The sequence below is a fragment of the Rhododendron vialii genome, chromosome 5a (genome assembly GCF_030253575.1).
Source record: "Rhododendron vialii isolate Sample 1 chromosome 5a, ASM3025357v1".
NCBI classification, from domain to species: Eukaryota; Viridiplantae; Streptophyta; class Magnoliopsida; order Ericales; family Ericaceae; genus Rhododendron; species Rhododendron vialii.
This window is the reverse complement of record NC_080561.1, coordinates 36856165-36873530: the sequence shown is the minus strand read 5'-3', so window position 1 is coordinate 36873530 and position 17366 is coordinate 36856165. Positions and strand designations below refer to the sequence as shown.

General features: G+C 38.8%; 1 protein-coding gene across 7 annotated transcripts; it reads left to right on the top strand.

Annotated features, from left to right (window-relative positions):
• The first annotated feature begins 1967 nt into the window (after positions 1-1967).
• On the top strand, positions 1968-6692 carry LOC131326328 (transcription termination factor MTEF1, chloroplastic). 7 transcript variants are annotated; one of them, XR_009199977.1, is made up of 3 exons: positions 1968-2976; positions 4986-5872; positions 6221-6692. XR_009199977.1 is itself a non-coding variant. In XM_058359075.1 (2 exons), exons 1-2 carry the CDS (start codon positions 2039-2041, stop codon positions 5179-5181), a joined length of 1134 nt encoding a protein of 377 aa, XP_058215058.1. In that variant the 5' UTR covers positions 1968-2038; the 3' UTR covers positions 5182-5993. The 7 variants fall into 7 exon arrangements, 4 of the variants coding, with proteins under 4 accessions (XP_058215058.1, XP_058215061.1, XP_058215060.1 ...); XR_009199975.1 differs by having other exon boundaries at positions 6049-6692; XR_009199976.1 differs by having other exon boundaries at positions 6013-6692.
• Positions 6693-17366: the final 10674 nt, after the last annotated feature.

Here is a 17366-nt window from a genome sequence, read left to right as displayed (position 1 = left end):
GAGAGTTTAAGGGGGAATTTGTATGACGATCAAATCTCTTTAAAAAGTATATAATCATGGATAAAACGATACTCATTCTGATTGCAATGTTATGAGGACCGCATTTCTAAATTGCCTACTCCAATGTTTACCATTTCATCTGGCAAACGTTCGTAGTTGGACACTAGTTCCATTCACGTGGATGCCATTACACCAATTATTAAAAGCATCTGCCAAACTAATGGGTAAACAAAGCATTTGTTTGGAGATGCTGTCATCATCTAATACCTCACCTCAAGAGACGATTTTCAAAAGATCCGAAAAAAGTGAAAATAAATGAATCAAATTATGAAACAATGTCAATGAAGTAGGGGTGAAAGAAAAACCGACGGATAAAAAAAAACCTCTGAAAAAATCGATTGGTCGATTTGGTTTTCGGTCGGGGTAAGGGCGAGTTTAATAGGCTTCGGTTTGAACTGAACTGCTGAAATTTTCGATTCGGTTAGTTGGAAATTTCTCCGGACTGAACTGATATATCCCAAAACCATACCGATTTGAACCAATCAATCAAAGCTGTCCATCTTAAACCCATAAAAAAATAACAAATCTCAGCCGTCCATCTCAATCTCAACTGTCCAATTCAATCATAACGCCGGACCGAAAAAACTTGATTGGACCAGACCACCTCAAACAGATTTTGGTCCATTGTTTTTTTTGGTTGGGGTTGGGTTGGTTCCCAGCTACATTACATTGAACCGATCGATTTGGTCCTGAACACCCCAAAAACCGAATCGAACCAACCGATTTTCACCCTTACAATGAAGACAAGAAAAATAATAACACTTCAATACTAACTCTTTTTACAAATTTTATTTTAGGTGTACGTAGGTGATAAACGAAACCAAAATCAAACCAAACTGACTCTTAAGTCCCAATCAGTTAGGACCGGGCACATTAACCATTTTAGCTAGACTCAAAACAAAAGAAGGCAGAGGATATACAGTTTGCAACCTCCCATTTCTACCAAGCCTTAAGTTTACATTTCTCAATAAAACCAAACAATGATTCAAACAAAACTGATTGAGGTATTTCTTTCTATAATTATCTCACTTTATTACAAACTCCTATTAGTATTAATTTTGTCTATTGAAAATTATAATACACGATTAAGTCATTATTCTAGAATCTTTTGTTTACAAGACTTGGATTTTCTTCACTACTAAATTTATTATGTATAACGAGTTTGCGCTGTCTCAAACGGGTTGACAATTTCTTGGCAAATTCGTTCATTTATTTCACAAAATCGAGCTTGAACAAGCTCTTACTCAATAGAGACTAAGAGCGACTTGCGAATAGCTCGATTTATTTGCTGCTCTACAACTTCCACCATTACTTTTTTATGTGGGGCTCAGAACTAAATACAAGAGCTTCACATGAATGTGTGGCTGTGAAGTTGTCGGAGCACGAGCAGGAGAACGCCTTCCATCCATTTTTGATACAGAGATACAACAAGAGATTAAATGCTTTTCGGATGAGATGGAAACCCCATGGTTTCCGCCACCCATCGCGAGCCATACCGAGCGTTCAGTAATTTGAACAATTTATTTTGTAGGGTCTGCAAAGTTATATTTCCATATAAAAAAATTAGTTTGATCGGATATCAATTGGTATATCAAAAATTAAATTTTGGTTTATAAAATAGACGGTCATGAAGAGTTCAACTTTAAAAATTGGTGACAGAATCAGACCGCCCGTTTTACAAACCATGATTTAACTTTTGATATAGCTATTTACGTCCGATCAAATCAATTTTTGCGTGAACATATTAATTTACAGGTTCTACAAAACGAATAGTTCAAATTATTGAAGTAATAAATGCTCACTGGAATCCACAATGGGCAGTGGCGACTGTGGCGGAACCTGCCTCGTCCGGTCATAAACACATTCCCATAAAACAAACGGATAGGGCCAGTGGCCACCCAAAAAAGTGCCCATCTTCTCTCTCTCTCTCTCTGTCTCTCTCTCTCTCTCCCTTCTCAACTCGCACTTGGCATGAAACATGATAGTAATTCGTCTGCAACTGCAACTCCTCCTTCCTCAAGCCCTAACCCTTCCCTCCTCCCTCATCTCCTCGCCAAACCCCTCCCAAAACCCTAACCCTAAAAAACACCACCCCAAATCCCTCACCCCCCTCCTCACCACCACCGCCGCCACCTCCTCCGGCCCCGGCCACCGCTTCCGCCAAAAACTCCTCTACCTCAAAACCCTAAATGTAAATCCTCAAAAAGCCCTCGAGAAAAACCCGAATTTCCGTTCAACCCCGCTCGAAACCCTCAAATCAGTCGAGCGTTTCCTCTCCTCGATGGGCATCGAGCGCCGCGCCTTCGGCCGCATCTTCGAGATGTGCCCCCACCTCCTCTCCGCCGACCCCTACTCCGACCTCTACCCCGTGTTCGATTTCCTACTAAACGACGTCGGTATCCCTTACCCCGACATCCGAACATCGATCCTTCGGTGCCCTAGGCTCTTGGTTTCCAGCGTGGACGACCGGCTGAGTCCCACATTGTTGTTTTTAAAAGGAATAGGGTTTGTAGGAAACGACGCAATTAATTCGCAGACGTCTGTTCTGTTGGTGTCAAGCGTGGAAAACACTTTGATTCCAAAACTGAACTTTTTGAAAGGTTTAGGGTTTGGTTATGATGAGGTGAGGACATTCGTGTTGAGGTTGCCATCGTTGTTGACGTATAGTGTAGAGAGGAATTTTAGGCCCAAGGTGCAGTATTTCTTGGAGGAGATGAATGGGGATTTGGGGGAATTGAAGGGGTTTCCCCAGTATTTTGGGTATAGTTTGGAAGGGAGGATAAAACCCCGGCACCGGATGTTGGCCCAGTATGGGTTTTCGCTTTCATTGCCGGAGATGCTGAAGTACAGTGATGCGGAGTTCAATGTGCGGTTTCTTGATATGCGGGTGCGATTAGCTGAGGAAGGACGTTTGGGGTTAGTAACCTTGATTGTTGTATCTCAGCTTTTTGCATATTTAGCTCAATAGTGAAAGTGAACATCTGAAATGGAGTATATGTGGATTGTCAAATCTTTGTGTCTTGCGATACGAGGGTATTTTTGTAAATTCTAAAAGCTTGTCCAAGGTAAAACATTTATGAATTTTGAAGTATTGGGCCAAAAGTGTAATATAAAACATGTGTATGTGTAGGTATCTACCATCGGTCGACAATGCATTCGATAGGAGTCATGACCTAAATATTCATTTTCTATAATGTAAGTTTTCATATCTAAAAAATTCTTACTTCTAATAATCATTGACGTGGTAGGAATTTCCGACACGACTCGAAGTTAGCGGGTTAGGGTCAACTATTTTTGACATGGAATACGCATATGACACGACATGATAACAAGGCCAAACAAGTTGGGTTAGGGTTGAGAGAATTCTGACACGAACACGCGATGACACAACACGAACACAGTGCGGGGTGGGAATTTATGAAAGGACACGATAACACTACACGAACGTGACACAAAGTTAGCGGCTTAGGGTCGGCTATTTCTAACACGGAACACGATATGACAAGACACTATAACACGAAAAAGCTAGACAGTTCGGGTTAGGGTTAGGTTGAGAGAATTCTGACACGAACAGGAGACGACACGACACGATACAATGCGCACCCCTAAAGGAAGGGTTGCCTTGTCTGAATCCCAATGGTACTTGGGGTTTAGAGAACATGGAGGAAATGATTTACACTTTGTATATGCCAGTTGGTACAAATAAGGCTACATGAGGTGTGAACTATTTTTTTTTGGTCAAGCGGAAGTTCAGGTGTGAACTATTACATATATGCAAAAATGAGTTATCGTTCCCGACTTCCTGGCAAGTAGATTGAAATGAAATTAGAAATTCTTCTCTAGTGGGGCAATTTAAGTTACAGTCAAGCAGCATTGTTGGGGAAACCAAGCAAAGTTGGGCGGGCTAAACATATTCTTGTGAGTATTTAGTATTTTGGCAAGCTCTCTATAGTATGCCTTTTTCGAATGTTGAATATGCATTCATCCCTTCTGAAGCATAAAGGCCGATTCTGGGTTTTAGATTCATTAAAAAGTTGCGCGCTAGTTTCGACTTGTTTGAAAAGAAAAAGGAAAAGAAAGCAGGCATTCTTCTTTTAGATGCAGGATGGGTAGAATGCCATGCAAATTGAAGTTCAAGTCTCCATTTGGAAGATGACAGTATGTTGGAGATGCCAGAAAAAAGCAAGAGAAAGCACATGGACTTTTGATGAGATGAATGAGGAGATGGAAAGGGTTGTTATTTTACCGGCCCTATATTGTAGTACAAAATTAAGAATTGCATGATAATATGGTTCATTAGTAAGGGAGTGACTGGTGTGTGAGTTGCTTTACATCAAGTTGGTAATTGTTACTTCATGCCATGTGGTCCATATGAAGTGATTCTAAATTTAACTTGATGGGCCAACATTTTGTACTTGCAAAGTTATAATCCATTTGATCCCGCAGTGCTTGATGCGGTTAATATGGAGACAGAGAGGGAGTGCAACTTTGTTTATTTCGACGAGGAGGATAGGCCTTTGTTTAGCATCAACTTTGTTTTAGTTGGGACTTGGGAGTCGAGGGAGTACAACCCCACATTTGATCAATTCTTTGGCATGTTCGATATTTTTGGAGTTTGGAGTAGTGTATAGGTTCTTCTTTTTTGTTTGGCCTTTTGTTTATGTACCTCGCTTTCTTTGTAAATGGGTGGCGTCCCCTTGATGCCTTCCAATAACATTTACTACAGTAAAAAAAAAAATTTGTTTGTGCTTATAATCCTTTAGGATGTTCTCATTGATGTCATGATGTAGCATTTTCCTGGAGTCAAGTGATAGAAATGAAATGCATGATCTGTTTATATGTCAAAGATGGATTACATTGTAAAGATAGCTTGATATAAGTAAGATTCAATTAGCTGATTACTTGTTCATTTTTTGTCCAAGTAGGTATGGTGACCTCATTTCCTCTCCAAACCCCACCAACCCCCCTAACCCAAAACAACATTCCAAAACTCGAATACCACTCACCCCCCTCCTTACCACCCCCAGCACCATGGCCACCGCTACCTCCGACCCTGGCCATCATTTCTGTGAAAAAAATCCTCTACCTCCAACCTCAAAGTATATCTCACCAAAGACCTAACAAAAACCCAGATTTCCAATCAAATCCACTTGAAACCCTCAAATCCGTCGAGAATTGCCTCTCCTCGTTGGGCATCCAGTGTTCAGCCTTCAGCCGCATCTTCAAAATGGACCCGGAGCTCCTCTCCTCCAATCCCTATTCTTACCTTCACCCCATAATTGATTTCCTATCGTCAATATGCCTTACCCCGATATCCGAAAATCCATCCTTCAATGCCCTAGACTGTTGATCCAGTGTAAATAACCAATTGAGACCTGCATTGTTTTCGTGAAAAAATTAGGGTTTGAGGGAGATGACGTGATAAATTGCCACACGGCCTTCTTGTTGGTTTCAAGCGTGGAAGGCACTCTGATTCTGAAACTGAACTTTTCGTGCGAATTGGGTTATGATTTTAAGGAGATGAAGACAATGGTGTTGAGGTTGCCACTGTTGTTGACTCTTAGTATAGAGGAAAATTTTAGGCCCAAGATGGAACATTTCTTGGTAGAGATGAATGGGAATCTGGGGGAATTAAAGAGGTTTCCACAGTATTTTGCATTTGTTTGGAAGGGAGGATAAAACTCCGACACTGGATGTTAATGGAGCATGGATTTTCACTTTTGTTGCCAGAGATGTTAAAATACAGTGATGCAGAATTCAATGTGCAGTTGATTGATATGCGGGCGCAATTAGCTGAGGAAGAACATTCAGGGTAAGTTACCTTTGTTGTATCTCGTATTCTTGTATATTCAGCTCAATAGTGGAAGTGAACTTCTCAAATATATGTTTGATTGTCAAATCTTTTTTTCGTGCGATATAATATCTTCTTCTTTTTTGTCTAATATATAGAAGGACAACCCTAAGTTCGGGTTCACTCTTATTTTGCAGCTGTAGGGATTTTCCAATGCCTAGGTCACCCTAAGATGCCTCTGCTTTGAATATCCTTGAGGCCAAAAATGTCGAAACACCACTTCTATGTCTTCTTCAGTTTTTTTGAACAGGGCATCAGGAAACTGCCGATTTGATTCCTATTTGAGAAAAGCCGTTGCACAAATTGCAGATGTAAAATTCAGATTGAGAGATTGAATTGCAGCGGTGTAATATGAAGTTTCTCGCCCAGTTAGATGGATTTCTCCTAACAAATTGGTCTTATATCTGGTACTGTGGATCTCTATCAGCCTTTATGTCCACCTCACTTATCCTGTTATGTGTTCGATGTTTCCACGCAGGAAGTCTAATTCCATAACTGATATTTCAAAGCATCATTCTCACCAAAGTACTCCCCCTACTGTTTTGCCACTGAAAAAGGCTCTAAATGTATCTGATTATTCAACAATAATTTATTGATTGACCCAATGCTGTAAAGAATAAAAAAGGCTCTAAAGAATAAAATTTGAGAGCGCTTGAATTGATCATAGCTAGAGGAAATCATGGAATACTTTAGGTAAGGAGACGAAGCATGCTTTTTTATTCTTCAAGGGTTTCTGTCTGATCGGCAGTGATCGTTAATGGTATATACCACTTATTGGTTATGGCGTTCTTTTTCTGCATAAGCACGTGGATGTAAATGCCTTGGGTTTTACATGTTTATATTCATGTATTTGTTGAGTAGTCATGTTCATAATTGGTTTGCCCTTTTACGAATGTTTTCATTGAGTCTTGGTTCCCTTTCAAAATCTTTCCCCTGCAACTTTTGTTCTATTTTCACATTTAATTATAGAGGCAGCAATGAACTGCCTAGGATAAAATATCTACAAGACTAATACTAACTAATGTTGGGAACTTTGACTGAGGTTGTAATTAGGGAAAAAAAGGATTCGGTTTGCTGATAATTAGGACTAAATTGAGATTTGTTGATGAAAAGTTGGTTTATTGTGAATTCAAGAGAGCATGAGAGGGAAAAAGAAATAATGGGATTGTTCATTGTAAGTTTTATGCAGATGAGTCCATCGATGGTTGTCCGATAGACAATAGTATGATGAGAGAGGATTGTTGAAGGGTCGAGCATGTTTTTTCAGGCTCTAACTTTTTCAATGAGTGTTTTGTTGATTTTTTGTAATCACCTGTGATTCTGATTTGAATTCTATTTACTTGAAAACATGACTGGTTTTTTTAATTAAGTAGACATGAAAGTATGAAACGCACAGGGGATATTTTGGACGAATCAAACAAACATAGATTGACAGTGTGCCCGGCATTTAGTATTTGTACAATTACATCATTGTGGTATATAAGCGTTAAATTTTTGGGTCGGCTCGAGACTTGAAGTGGAAGTTAGAAGCTCTACACAAAAATCCAGTTAAAACGATTGTACCTTTGGATTCAATAATTGATTGCATATCGAAAACTAGGCATTATGGGATTGAACAATTCTCTTCTGTGATCACCGAGAAGCTGGTTTTTCTTGCTGTTTTACAAGGATGACCAATTGACCATTGACCAAAGTTAGTATTGCCCAGAGTCCAATCCACATGGTTGGATACCTATGAAGCGCTGGCATTCCTAATGCTTGCCTTATCCGTGTGAGACACTTTGGGGACACGTGACACACCAGGGACACACGGGGACAGGTAAGGGCATGTCCAATAAATTTAATTATTATTAAGCAGGGGACACATTGGGGATATCCGTCTCTCAACTTGGACATGGATGGAAACATGGCAGGGGTCAATTCGCTATGTTGAAAGCTTATTATGAGGATATGTTATTTCTAAAAATATGAGGAAAAAAGTACGAATAAATGAATATGGACGAAATGGAACTCTCGTTTAACTTGTAATATTTCAAACAGGAACAAAAAGAATTAAAAGATATGGAGTTTTGGTCATTTCGGATGGCGTGTTCACATGAGTAACAATTTAATATCTATTGGCTATCGTAATGCAGATATATCGTGTCCCTATTTTTTTTAGAAAGTCCGTGTCTTGTGTTCATGTCCGTGTTTGTGCTTCTTAGTTGGATAGTGTAGGAGGAGAGAATTCAGATAGTAAGCCCATCCATTAGGGTTAAAAGAACAGGACTACAATTGCTTGGCAAGTTTGCTAACACATGAACAACTCAATGTTGATAAGAGTAGCATCTTATTCTATCTAGGACAAATTATTACATTTGCAAACCTCTAGTGTTTGCCTGTAACTTCCCCAAATGACTTTTGTCCCTTGATTCTATATGGTACTAGACGTGTTTGATTAGTCGGACTACTAAAGAGGGGATATGCAATCCCATAAAATGTTTGATTGCATCATATAGTGACAGGATTATTGGTACCACATTCTCCTGCATGTTGCATATTGTATTACTGGTCGCTGTGTGTTTGTGGTGGAGGTGGAAGGTTGGTGATGGAGAGGTGGTGACTTCATGTGGGTTGGTGTGATGGAGAGATGGTGGTGAGTGGTGGTTGTAGCAGAGGTGGTGTTGGTGGAACATAGTCCCGTTGACGGGCGTACTTAGGGCTTTATCCTCAAAGCATCTCACATGAACACGTGCTATGTTTATTCCAGAATTATGCTTGTCTCGACGAGTAACAAAATTTTAAAAGATACACCACTTGTTACAGTCCAAAAGTTGATTTATAATTGCTGGAAGATATTCATATGGTCTCAGCTTCGATCTGGTACATAGTTTTCTTGTTTGTATCTGTTGCAGGTTGCAGTTCTCCTATTTAGGATTGGATTTCTACCTCCGATAACATTGCACTTTTAGGAACTTCTGTCATTTACAATTGTTTACGGGGAGTGATTTTCTCACTCCCCATCACTCCCCTCGTTTATTTATGTATGTCCAACATGGGTTTTGATATCACATATTGTTATTACTGTTTGTTCATTGACCTTGCTTGCGCTGCACATGTTAATTGCAAAATACATAACTACATTTTGTACTAAAGTAACTCATTTATTATTAAAGACTCGTTTGTTATCACTTAAAATCAAAATTTTAGATTATAGATATTTGATTACTATTTACTTAAAAAGATTTATTATAAGTTGTAAACATGTTTGGTGTAACTTTTTATGAGTTCGAAAAGAAGTTCTACTAGTGTAATTAAATGAGGTATAGAATGGCTTATCATTGAATGAATGTCTTTTTTGTCCTTAGAAAGCCTTTAGAAGAATTCGTGAAATTTGGATGCGAACATTTCTTTTTTGTTGTTGGTTAATTTTGATCAGAATTGACACCCGTATTTTCTGCCAATTCTTGTGAGAGAGAAACCATGCAAGTATATTCTGATTTCAGATTTATCCAGGAATTGTGGTTTTATGGTAGTAAGTAGGCCTCATGGGAAGTGTGCAGTAGCTGAAATGGCGCTAGATCAGTCCCAAATGGGCTGGTTGACTTGTCTGCAAGGGCTGTTTTAGGGTCGGGCCCTAAGTCACGTAATGCCCTTGCGGGAACGTGAATGCGTCTTTCAAACTCTAAAGATTTGTGAGTTGGAAGATTAGGAGCTGAAGTATAGAACCCTACTGAAAGTCTGTCCAGTAACTGAAATGGCGCTTGATCAGTCCCAAATGGCCTGATTGACCTGTCTGCAAGGGCGGCTTTTAGGGTCAGGACCTAAGTCACGTAATGCATCTTTCAGAAACAGTCATTCCCTGAAAATTCGTGAATACAAAGATTGAGAGCGGAAGTCAAGGACCCTACTGAAAGATTATATGACTAAGGTGGGAACGAATGCTCCCACCAGGTCTTTTGAAAGTATTGTTTTAGTATATCCTTTCTTCTGAGTTGTTTGATGTCTATTATCTCACATGCCTTTTGTGGACGAACTTGGTTTGATTGTTGCTTTTGTACATTTATTGAAATTTTTGGTACGTGACCAACTTGTTGCTTGTGTATTTGACAAGGTTGCTATCAAACCCAAAAGGCAGTTCGGTTACCGATGGGCTCCTGTCTGCGTTGGTAACTCCTGTCCTCCTCACGTGGGAGGTCAGGGTTCGAGGCTTGCCGTGGGTGTTTAGGGTTCACGGTTATGGATAGCCTCTGAAACTTTGTGTGGACTAACCTATTAACATCCCGTTAATTCCCGTTGATGTATATAATATTGACAGAAAAAAAAGAAAAGAAAAGAAAAGAAAAGTCTGTTCAGTTAGGCCTGTTGAAGTCTAGCCCCTGGCCGCTTAGAAGATTTATGATCGCTCATGGAGTATGGTGTGACATCTCTTACTTAGTACTTCTGACTAAAGAATATTGAATTACCACAACACGCATTATGCAGAACACCTCTTATTTCTCAACAATCCAACAGAAGAATGTGGTGATGTTAGACCTGCGAAATTTGTCGTTATGTGATTTATTTACAGTACCACGTAAAAATATGTACTCCGAGGACTGAATAGTCTGGGTTTTTATGAACTTAACTTAAATCTGAGAATTGTCCTTATTTGAATTTTTTTTGCGTTTGTTAGTTTTGAGCTAAACTTTTGTGGGTTATTGATTTGTCTCGACGAGAAAAAATTCATTGAGTTGTTGCTAAAAGTGAAAAAATTCAAATAAGGATAAAACTAACAAATTCGAAAAAATTCAAATAAGGATAAAACTCCTAGGTTTAAGTCACTACTAAAAAAATGAGCGATAATGACAAAATAGTTGTCATTGAGCTGTCGCTAAAAGTGTGTTTCTAAAAATTTATAGTGACAGCTTTTCACCAATAGTGATAGAACATTTTTTTTTTGTAGTGAGTTTAAGTTAAGTTCATAAAAATGCAGCAGAAGGTTCTGGTGAGATTTTTATCAAATGACATCATTTGAGTCCAGCATATGGCTTGCCCACCTTGGTCCCCCCAATTGATTTGGGGTGCGGACCGGAGCAGATTAGGACGGAGGCCAAAGCCCAAGAAGTAATCGTTAAGATGAGTCAAGCTTAGGATCTCTATTATTACGGCTAATGCCTACTATAATCATCTATATGTGTCTATGTGGCACTTTTTGCTGTTAATTGTGGTTCGTTCAAAAGCTATAATTGTGGGTTTGCACCTAATACACACTTTAGTTTAAGACAATTTTCTTTTACTTTATCTTTCATTATTAGCTTTAGGTCAAAATTATTCAGTGAAAGTGCCTTCATCCTGTCAAGAGAAGAACCTTCTTTTTACCCATTTTTTCTATTGGCATGCAGTTAATTATTGTACATTAAAATTATTGATTAACTATCAGACTCTTTGGTGAGGGATCCGGGGATGCTGCAAAGCAGCTCCCTGTAGAACGCTGTAGGGCGTATTCGGACCGTCCAAAAGTGTTTTTGTGGTCCGGATTGAAACGAACTCTTCCATAAAATTTAACTCTTCCCTAACTTTTCCTTGAAAGAGTTTGTTTTCAATCGGGACCATTGATTGTCGAAATAGACAGTCCGAATGTGCCATGCAGAACGCTTTATAGGGAGCTGCTTTGCAGCATCTCCGGATCCCTCTTGTAAGTCATGCTTTAGGAATTGTTAGGCAATTAATTTGGGACAAGTCCATGAACTTTCTGGATGTTGAAATCTTCTTTTCATAATCGAGGCAATGTCAATGAGACAGATCGAGAGGTTAACTAAAACCATTACTAGGGAGTTGAAAATTTTAACCTGTAGCTTTAGGCTAGAAACCTAGAATGCCATATTATACAGCTCCAGTTATTATATTTTTCTTAATAACTTGGTATTCAGTCCAGTAGACCGATCAATAAGGGGACCAATTCCACCATCAACTAGCAGGAGGGCCCAATTAGCAACTGACCGAACACGGGAGTTGAATGTGTGCGGGTGAGAGTCAAATCCCAGACCAAAAACTCCGTGACAATATTGATTGTCGGGTGACTGCCACTGAGCCAACCTCACAGTGGGAATTTCACCAAATCTTCATCATGTTGTCGATATTTGAAATATTGTTAGATGTCTAGGGCTTTTATGTTTTGTATATATACTCTTCTTTTGCTTCTGTAAGAGCATCTCCAATGGTTGATTACTTATTTACTTGAGTTATTTTTTCAGGTCAAAGCTGTTGCTCGGCTTATTAAAGTGATATTTTTTCGGTTACCCAAAAAAAGTGATTTTTTCCAAAAATAAGCAAATTTGCTCTAATCGAGCCAAAGCCAGTTTTAAGTTGACTCATCAAAAACGTTAGATTACTTAAATTTTTTACATGGAGATTTTAACAAACAAATAGCAACACACAAATACTGATGTGGTAATAAATGGCTTAAAGCCATTTCTCTTGCCAAATTTGGCTTGAGAAATGGGAAATAATTTTTACAGGTTTAGAAATGGCCGGGCATTGGAGGTCATTTTTTGAGCCCTCATGTCAAATAACAGCTTTGACCTGAGAAATGACTTACCATTGAAGATGCCTTAAATGTAGGACTTATTTTTGCTTTGAGTAGTTTGAGGTTATCAGGGTTTAACCTTTTTTAATGTGGGCAAAATCCAATTTTGATGCTCTTTATTAATGCAATTTGACTTACTTAAATAAAGTGGGAGATGAAATGAATAAAATCAGTGTTTACTTGGGTGTTTAGTCTTTTCACTAATTTCACCTGCTTTTGCAACCAAACATTGGATCCCTTGTTTGGAAAGCAATTAAGAAACAACATATCATTAGGTAGTATTTCTTTGATCAAAAAGTCTACCTCCAATCGCTTTCATTCACCGCTCCTCCACTGCTCTCAATCTCACCGTTCAAAAGTGTTTTGGATGGTTCAGATTTTACACAAACTCTTTCAGGGAAGGATTTAACTCTTTCGTGAAAGAGTTTTTAAAAATCCAGATCATTGATTGCCGAGACGGGCGGTGAGATTCAACACTGCGGTGAAGAAAACGGTGAAACAAAGCGGTGTGGGGATAGACCGACTGTTCTTTGATTCAACGGACAAGTGAACTGCCTTTAATTTACTTTATTTATGAAGAGGTATGGAAGTCTTGGAGACAACCATGATTTTGTTTCTTGCAACACACCTTTTGCTTTGGCTGAATGCACACTGAAATAGAGGAGCCGTGCTCACATTTGGGAATGCGCGCATGGTTTTACTCTAATCCAAGATAGTACTCCGTCCGTCCTATTTTATTTGCTTAAGTGCTTCATTTTAGAATGTCTTAAAATATTTATTTTCTTTGAAAAATAAAAATAGTATGAAAGTGACAACGAATGTTGGAAGGAAAACAAAATTCTCTGTTTGAGGCCCAAACTGAAATATACAATTAGAGACCAAATTTCTATTTCTAGTATAGTATAATTATTTACATATATCTAAACTTCTTTTTGCAAAATGAATAAAATTTGGGAAATGACGGCCCAGAACGTGTTTTGATAATTAATACCCGCCAAGGACATGCTGAGAACATTTGTTAATGCTGAAAATGTCCTTGAAAGGTATTAATTATCAAACACGTCATTGGCCGTCATTTTTCCAAAATTTGGACGGTGTCGGGCCCAAACACACCTCCGCCCTTGTCAAACATTTATGCAGTAGCACTCCACTAACACAAATTACTATCGAGTTTATGGAGGTGAAATAGTCTGCAGCCTGCAGGGACTGAAATATCATGTGGCGGTACCGTTTTCGGTACCGAAAGGGAACTGAAAACTTTCTCACCACGGTCTATACGAGCGGCTGTGGTGGGGGAGGCACCACATGGGAGATGAATGGCAAGTGGGCATACGTTCCAAATTTTACCCATTTTTCTGGATGTTATTACAACTTACTACAAGGGATCCACTTGCCTGTATCCAACAAATCTCGTGATTCAATCGTGTTGGAGTTTACTTTACTTTCAGAAGAGACAATAAAAAGAAAGGCCTATCTTTTTGCAAAATGGTGACCCATTCAGTACTGCTGAGTAAAACTTTTCAATTTGACTTGCCTTTTCCTTTACTCACTCCTGATCATCTACTCATGCCATTTGTGTTTTGGGTTTTGAGGTCGTTTTTTGGGATAATGAGTAAAGAGAGAGATAGATAGAGAAATGAGAGTAAAAATTTACGGGTCTAAAGTCCCAAAACGAATATGGTATGACTACCACCAAAAAAATTAATCGTTAAGATAAACAAAAAGGTCTAAAAGTACACAATGATATATGCTCAATAGAATTAACAAGGTTAGCTCACTTTGTCACATATTTTCACTCTTCTCAAGTACGATTAGGGTTGCAAATGAACCAAGTGGCTCACGAGCAGCTCGAGGCTCGGCTCAGCTCGTTTTGTAATTGAGCCGAGCTCGAGCTCAAGGTTTAGGCTCGTTTACTAGACGAGTCGAGCTCAGCACCCTAAAGCTTGGCTCAGTTAGATTTAGCTCGGCTCGTTTGTATGGCATGGGCTCATTTATGGAGGCTCGTTTAGTATATGAACCGGACCTGTTGTAGGTTTGGAGGCCCTGTGGTCACAGCTAAGGTAGGTCGCCATGCTTGGTTGCCTCCTCAAATCTCTTTTATCTAGCAGAGAGAGAGAGAGAGAGAGAGAGAGAGAGAGAGAGAGAGAGAGAGAGAGAGAGAGAGAGAGAGAGAGAGAGAGAGAGAGAGAGTACGTGTTTGTCTCTCTCATCCTAATTAAGGTCCATTTTCAACCCCTACAAAGCTAGCAAGAATTCCATGGCATTTTCAAGCATCCTTCCAAATCACAAAACAAGGGGAGTGCCAAAACTTGTCAAGCAAAACAAAGCCTAGCTAGAGATGTTACTTGCAGCTACTACCAACAAATAGCCCCTCTTATTAGGGGAGAAATATTTTATAAATGAAGAGATTCCTTGCTTTGTTGGGTTCACGACATGTATTTGGCCTTCTGCAAGGATTTTGGTTATCTAGTCAATTCCCCACAATTTATGCAACGTGTTTTGTCCATTTGTCAAGCTAACTCGGACAATAATGTTGTCACTATTCGTCTCGACATTTATAAAATGCAAGTCCGTCCGTTGGTGTTAAAATGACTTTGCCAAAACTATTTGTTCGATCTGCTATAGTGTCAGAAAAGTCAAAACATAACGATGTAGTTGTACTGGGTTGGCATAATTTTGGCACAATATCAAATTAGCCAAAGTTGGTTACGAATTGGGCATCAATGAGGGCTTTTAGCTTAAAAAGATAGCAACAAATGGACTAGAATTTTGTGAAAGAATCTGCCACATTGTGATTTTGGCAACCCTAGCTAAATGGCTCAAAGATGGACTTCCTCTAATGACAATAAATACATCATATAAGCAACGATATAGCATTTCTATCACATAGGCATAGATTTGCCAAATTATAACTTTCCAATTGTTCAATCCGACCGTGGCTAGCTCAGTTGTCAAGACTCTTGCAAATCACTAGGAGGTCAACGGTTCGAATTTCCTCCTGCATGCATGTGGGTGTTCTTCTCTTGGAGGACTTTTCCTTTCTTTCTTTGTTTCCCTATGGTGAGCTTGTTTCTCGTATTGGTTGAGTCGATTGACCTTGATTATCTCATTGACTCGCAAAATTGAAACAGTAGACCGGGTTTGTAATTCATGAATATTAATGTACATGATCTCTCTCCTATTGAAAAAAAAGAAGTTTTCATAACAATATGACTCCTGAAGGCTTGAATTTCCCACCAAAGACATGCAATATCAAACATGAAGTTATTATTTAGACTTCAGAATGATTATGATAGAAAAAGTCCAATTCCGAAAGGGTTAAAGTTAAATTCTCAAGATTTCGAAAGGGCCAAAACCCAAAAGAAACACTTAGACATCTTCCTAAAAAGGACAATCAGATTCTGTAACAAGTTTTTTAAAAGTTACACTGCTCATGACCGTTTATTTTATAAATTAAAATTTAATTTTTGATCTAATTATTGATGTCCTATGAATTTAATTTTTTTTGCAAGGTATACAACTTTGCAGGCCCTACGACCCCGTTTGTTTAAGGATTTTGGATTCTAATAATTATCGTATTTCTCTTCAATCATTACCCTTATTTTCAATCATTACTCTATTTCTCTCTATACTAATTAACAGGTCCTACAAGATTAACGGTTCAGATTATAACAATAAACACACGGTAGGGCCCGCAATGGGCGGCGGAAATCAGGGGATTTCCACCTCATCCGGAAAGAATTTAAACTCACAAAAGCCATTAAATAGCATGGTTGCCAAGCTATCTCTAGTGCAAAAATACCAAAAATAAAATAGGTACGCCTCAGTTTTTCCATTTCTTTTGGCAAGAAATGGGGCTCCTGATATTAAAGGCTTAACCGAACGTAACCAATCTTAAACACGAAATAATAAATGAGCAGTGAAAGCAGATATTTCTCTTGTGGGAGTATCCCCATTAAATTCCTCACCAATTTTTTTAAAAATTTGAATTTGGAATTCCTCATAAATCTTACTGCTATAACAAACTAGCCCAACTTCAACATACAGAACTTTCACACAACAGTGCTGCTGGCTGCATGTACCTGCCTACCTGCAAGGGTTTGGCTAAGTAGGCATAAAAATACAATTGAACGGCTTGCCTCCCGAGAGGTTTCAAGTTCGAATTCATATTCCCACGAAGTCCAAATATTTTTAAACTTGGGGCCGCTTAAGGTTTGTTCGGTCATTAACTTCAAGACTCTGAAATTAGTCAAGGTACGCGCAAGCAAGCTGGTTCGGATATCTGGTTATAAAAAAAATAAAAAGCTACATATACCTACTATTTTGATCATATGATCATGTGGCGGCCTTGTGATTGTTAGATAGACGCCTCTCTGAGAGAGAGATTCAGGATATTGTATAACTCTTTTTTGTGGTATGACAAGTGGCAAGGATTCGGTTTTCAGCAAGTTCAAAAAAAATATGCAGTATAAGTGGTAAGAGTTCTGTTTTGGTTGGGGCTGTAAATGAACATAGCTGTTGGTGATTAGCTCGATCGGTATTCAGTTCGTTTTGGACTTGTTTAAGCTCGGCTCTTCAAGTTTTTATTGAACTTGAGCTCACCAAAAAAATTACTCCATAAACAAGCCTGAACATCATGCTCGGCTCGAGCTCGATCACGCGAAAAAATAAATAAACAAGCCTGAGCATTAACATGCTCGGCTCAGCTCGGACCATAAGGCTCGTTTTGTTTTTTAACTGGAGAAGATTACATTACTTCTTCTTAATTCAAAAGTAATATGTTGTGCAATACTCAAAAACTAGAGTAAATTAAATTACTATTTCGAAAGAGAGGATTTTTCTTGTAGCCTGTATAAATAAAGGGGGCGACTATTTGCAGCCCCGTATTTTCTCCCTTAGCCTACTGCA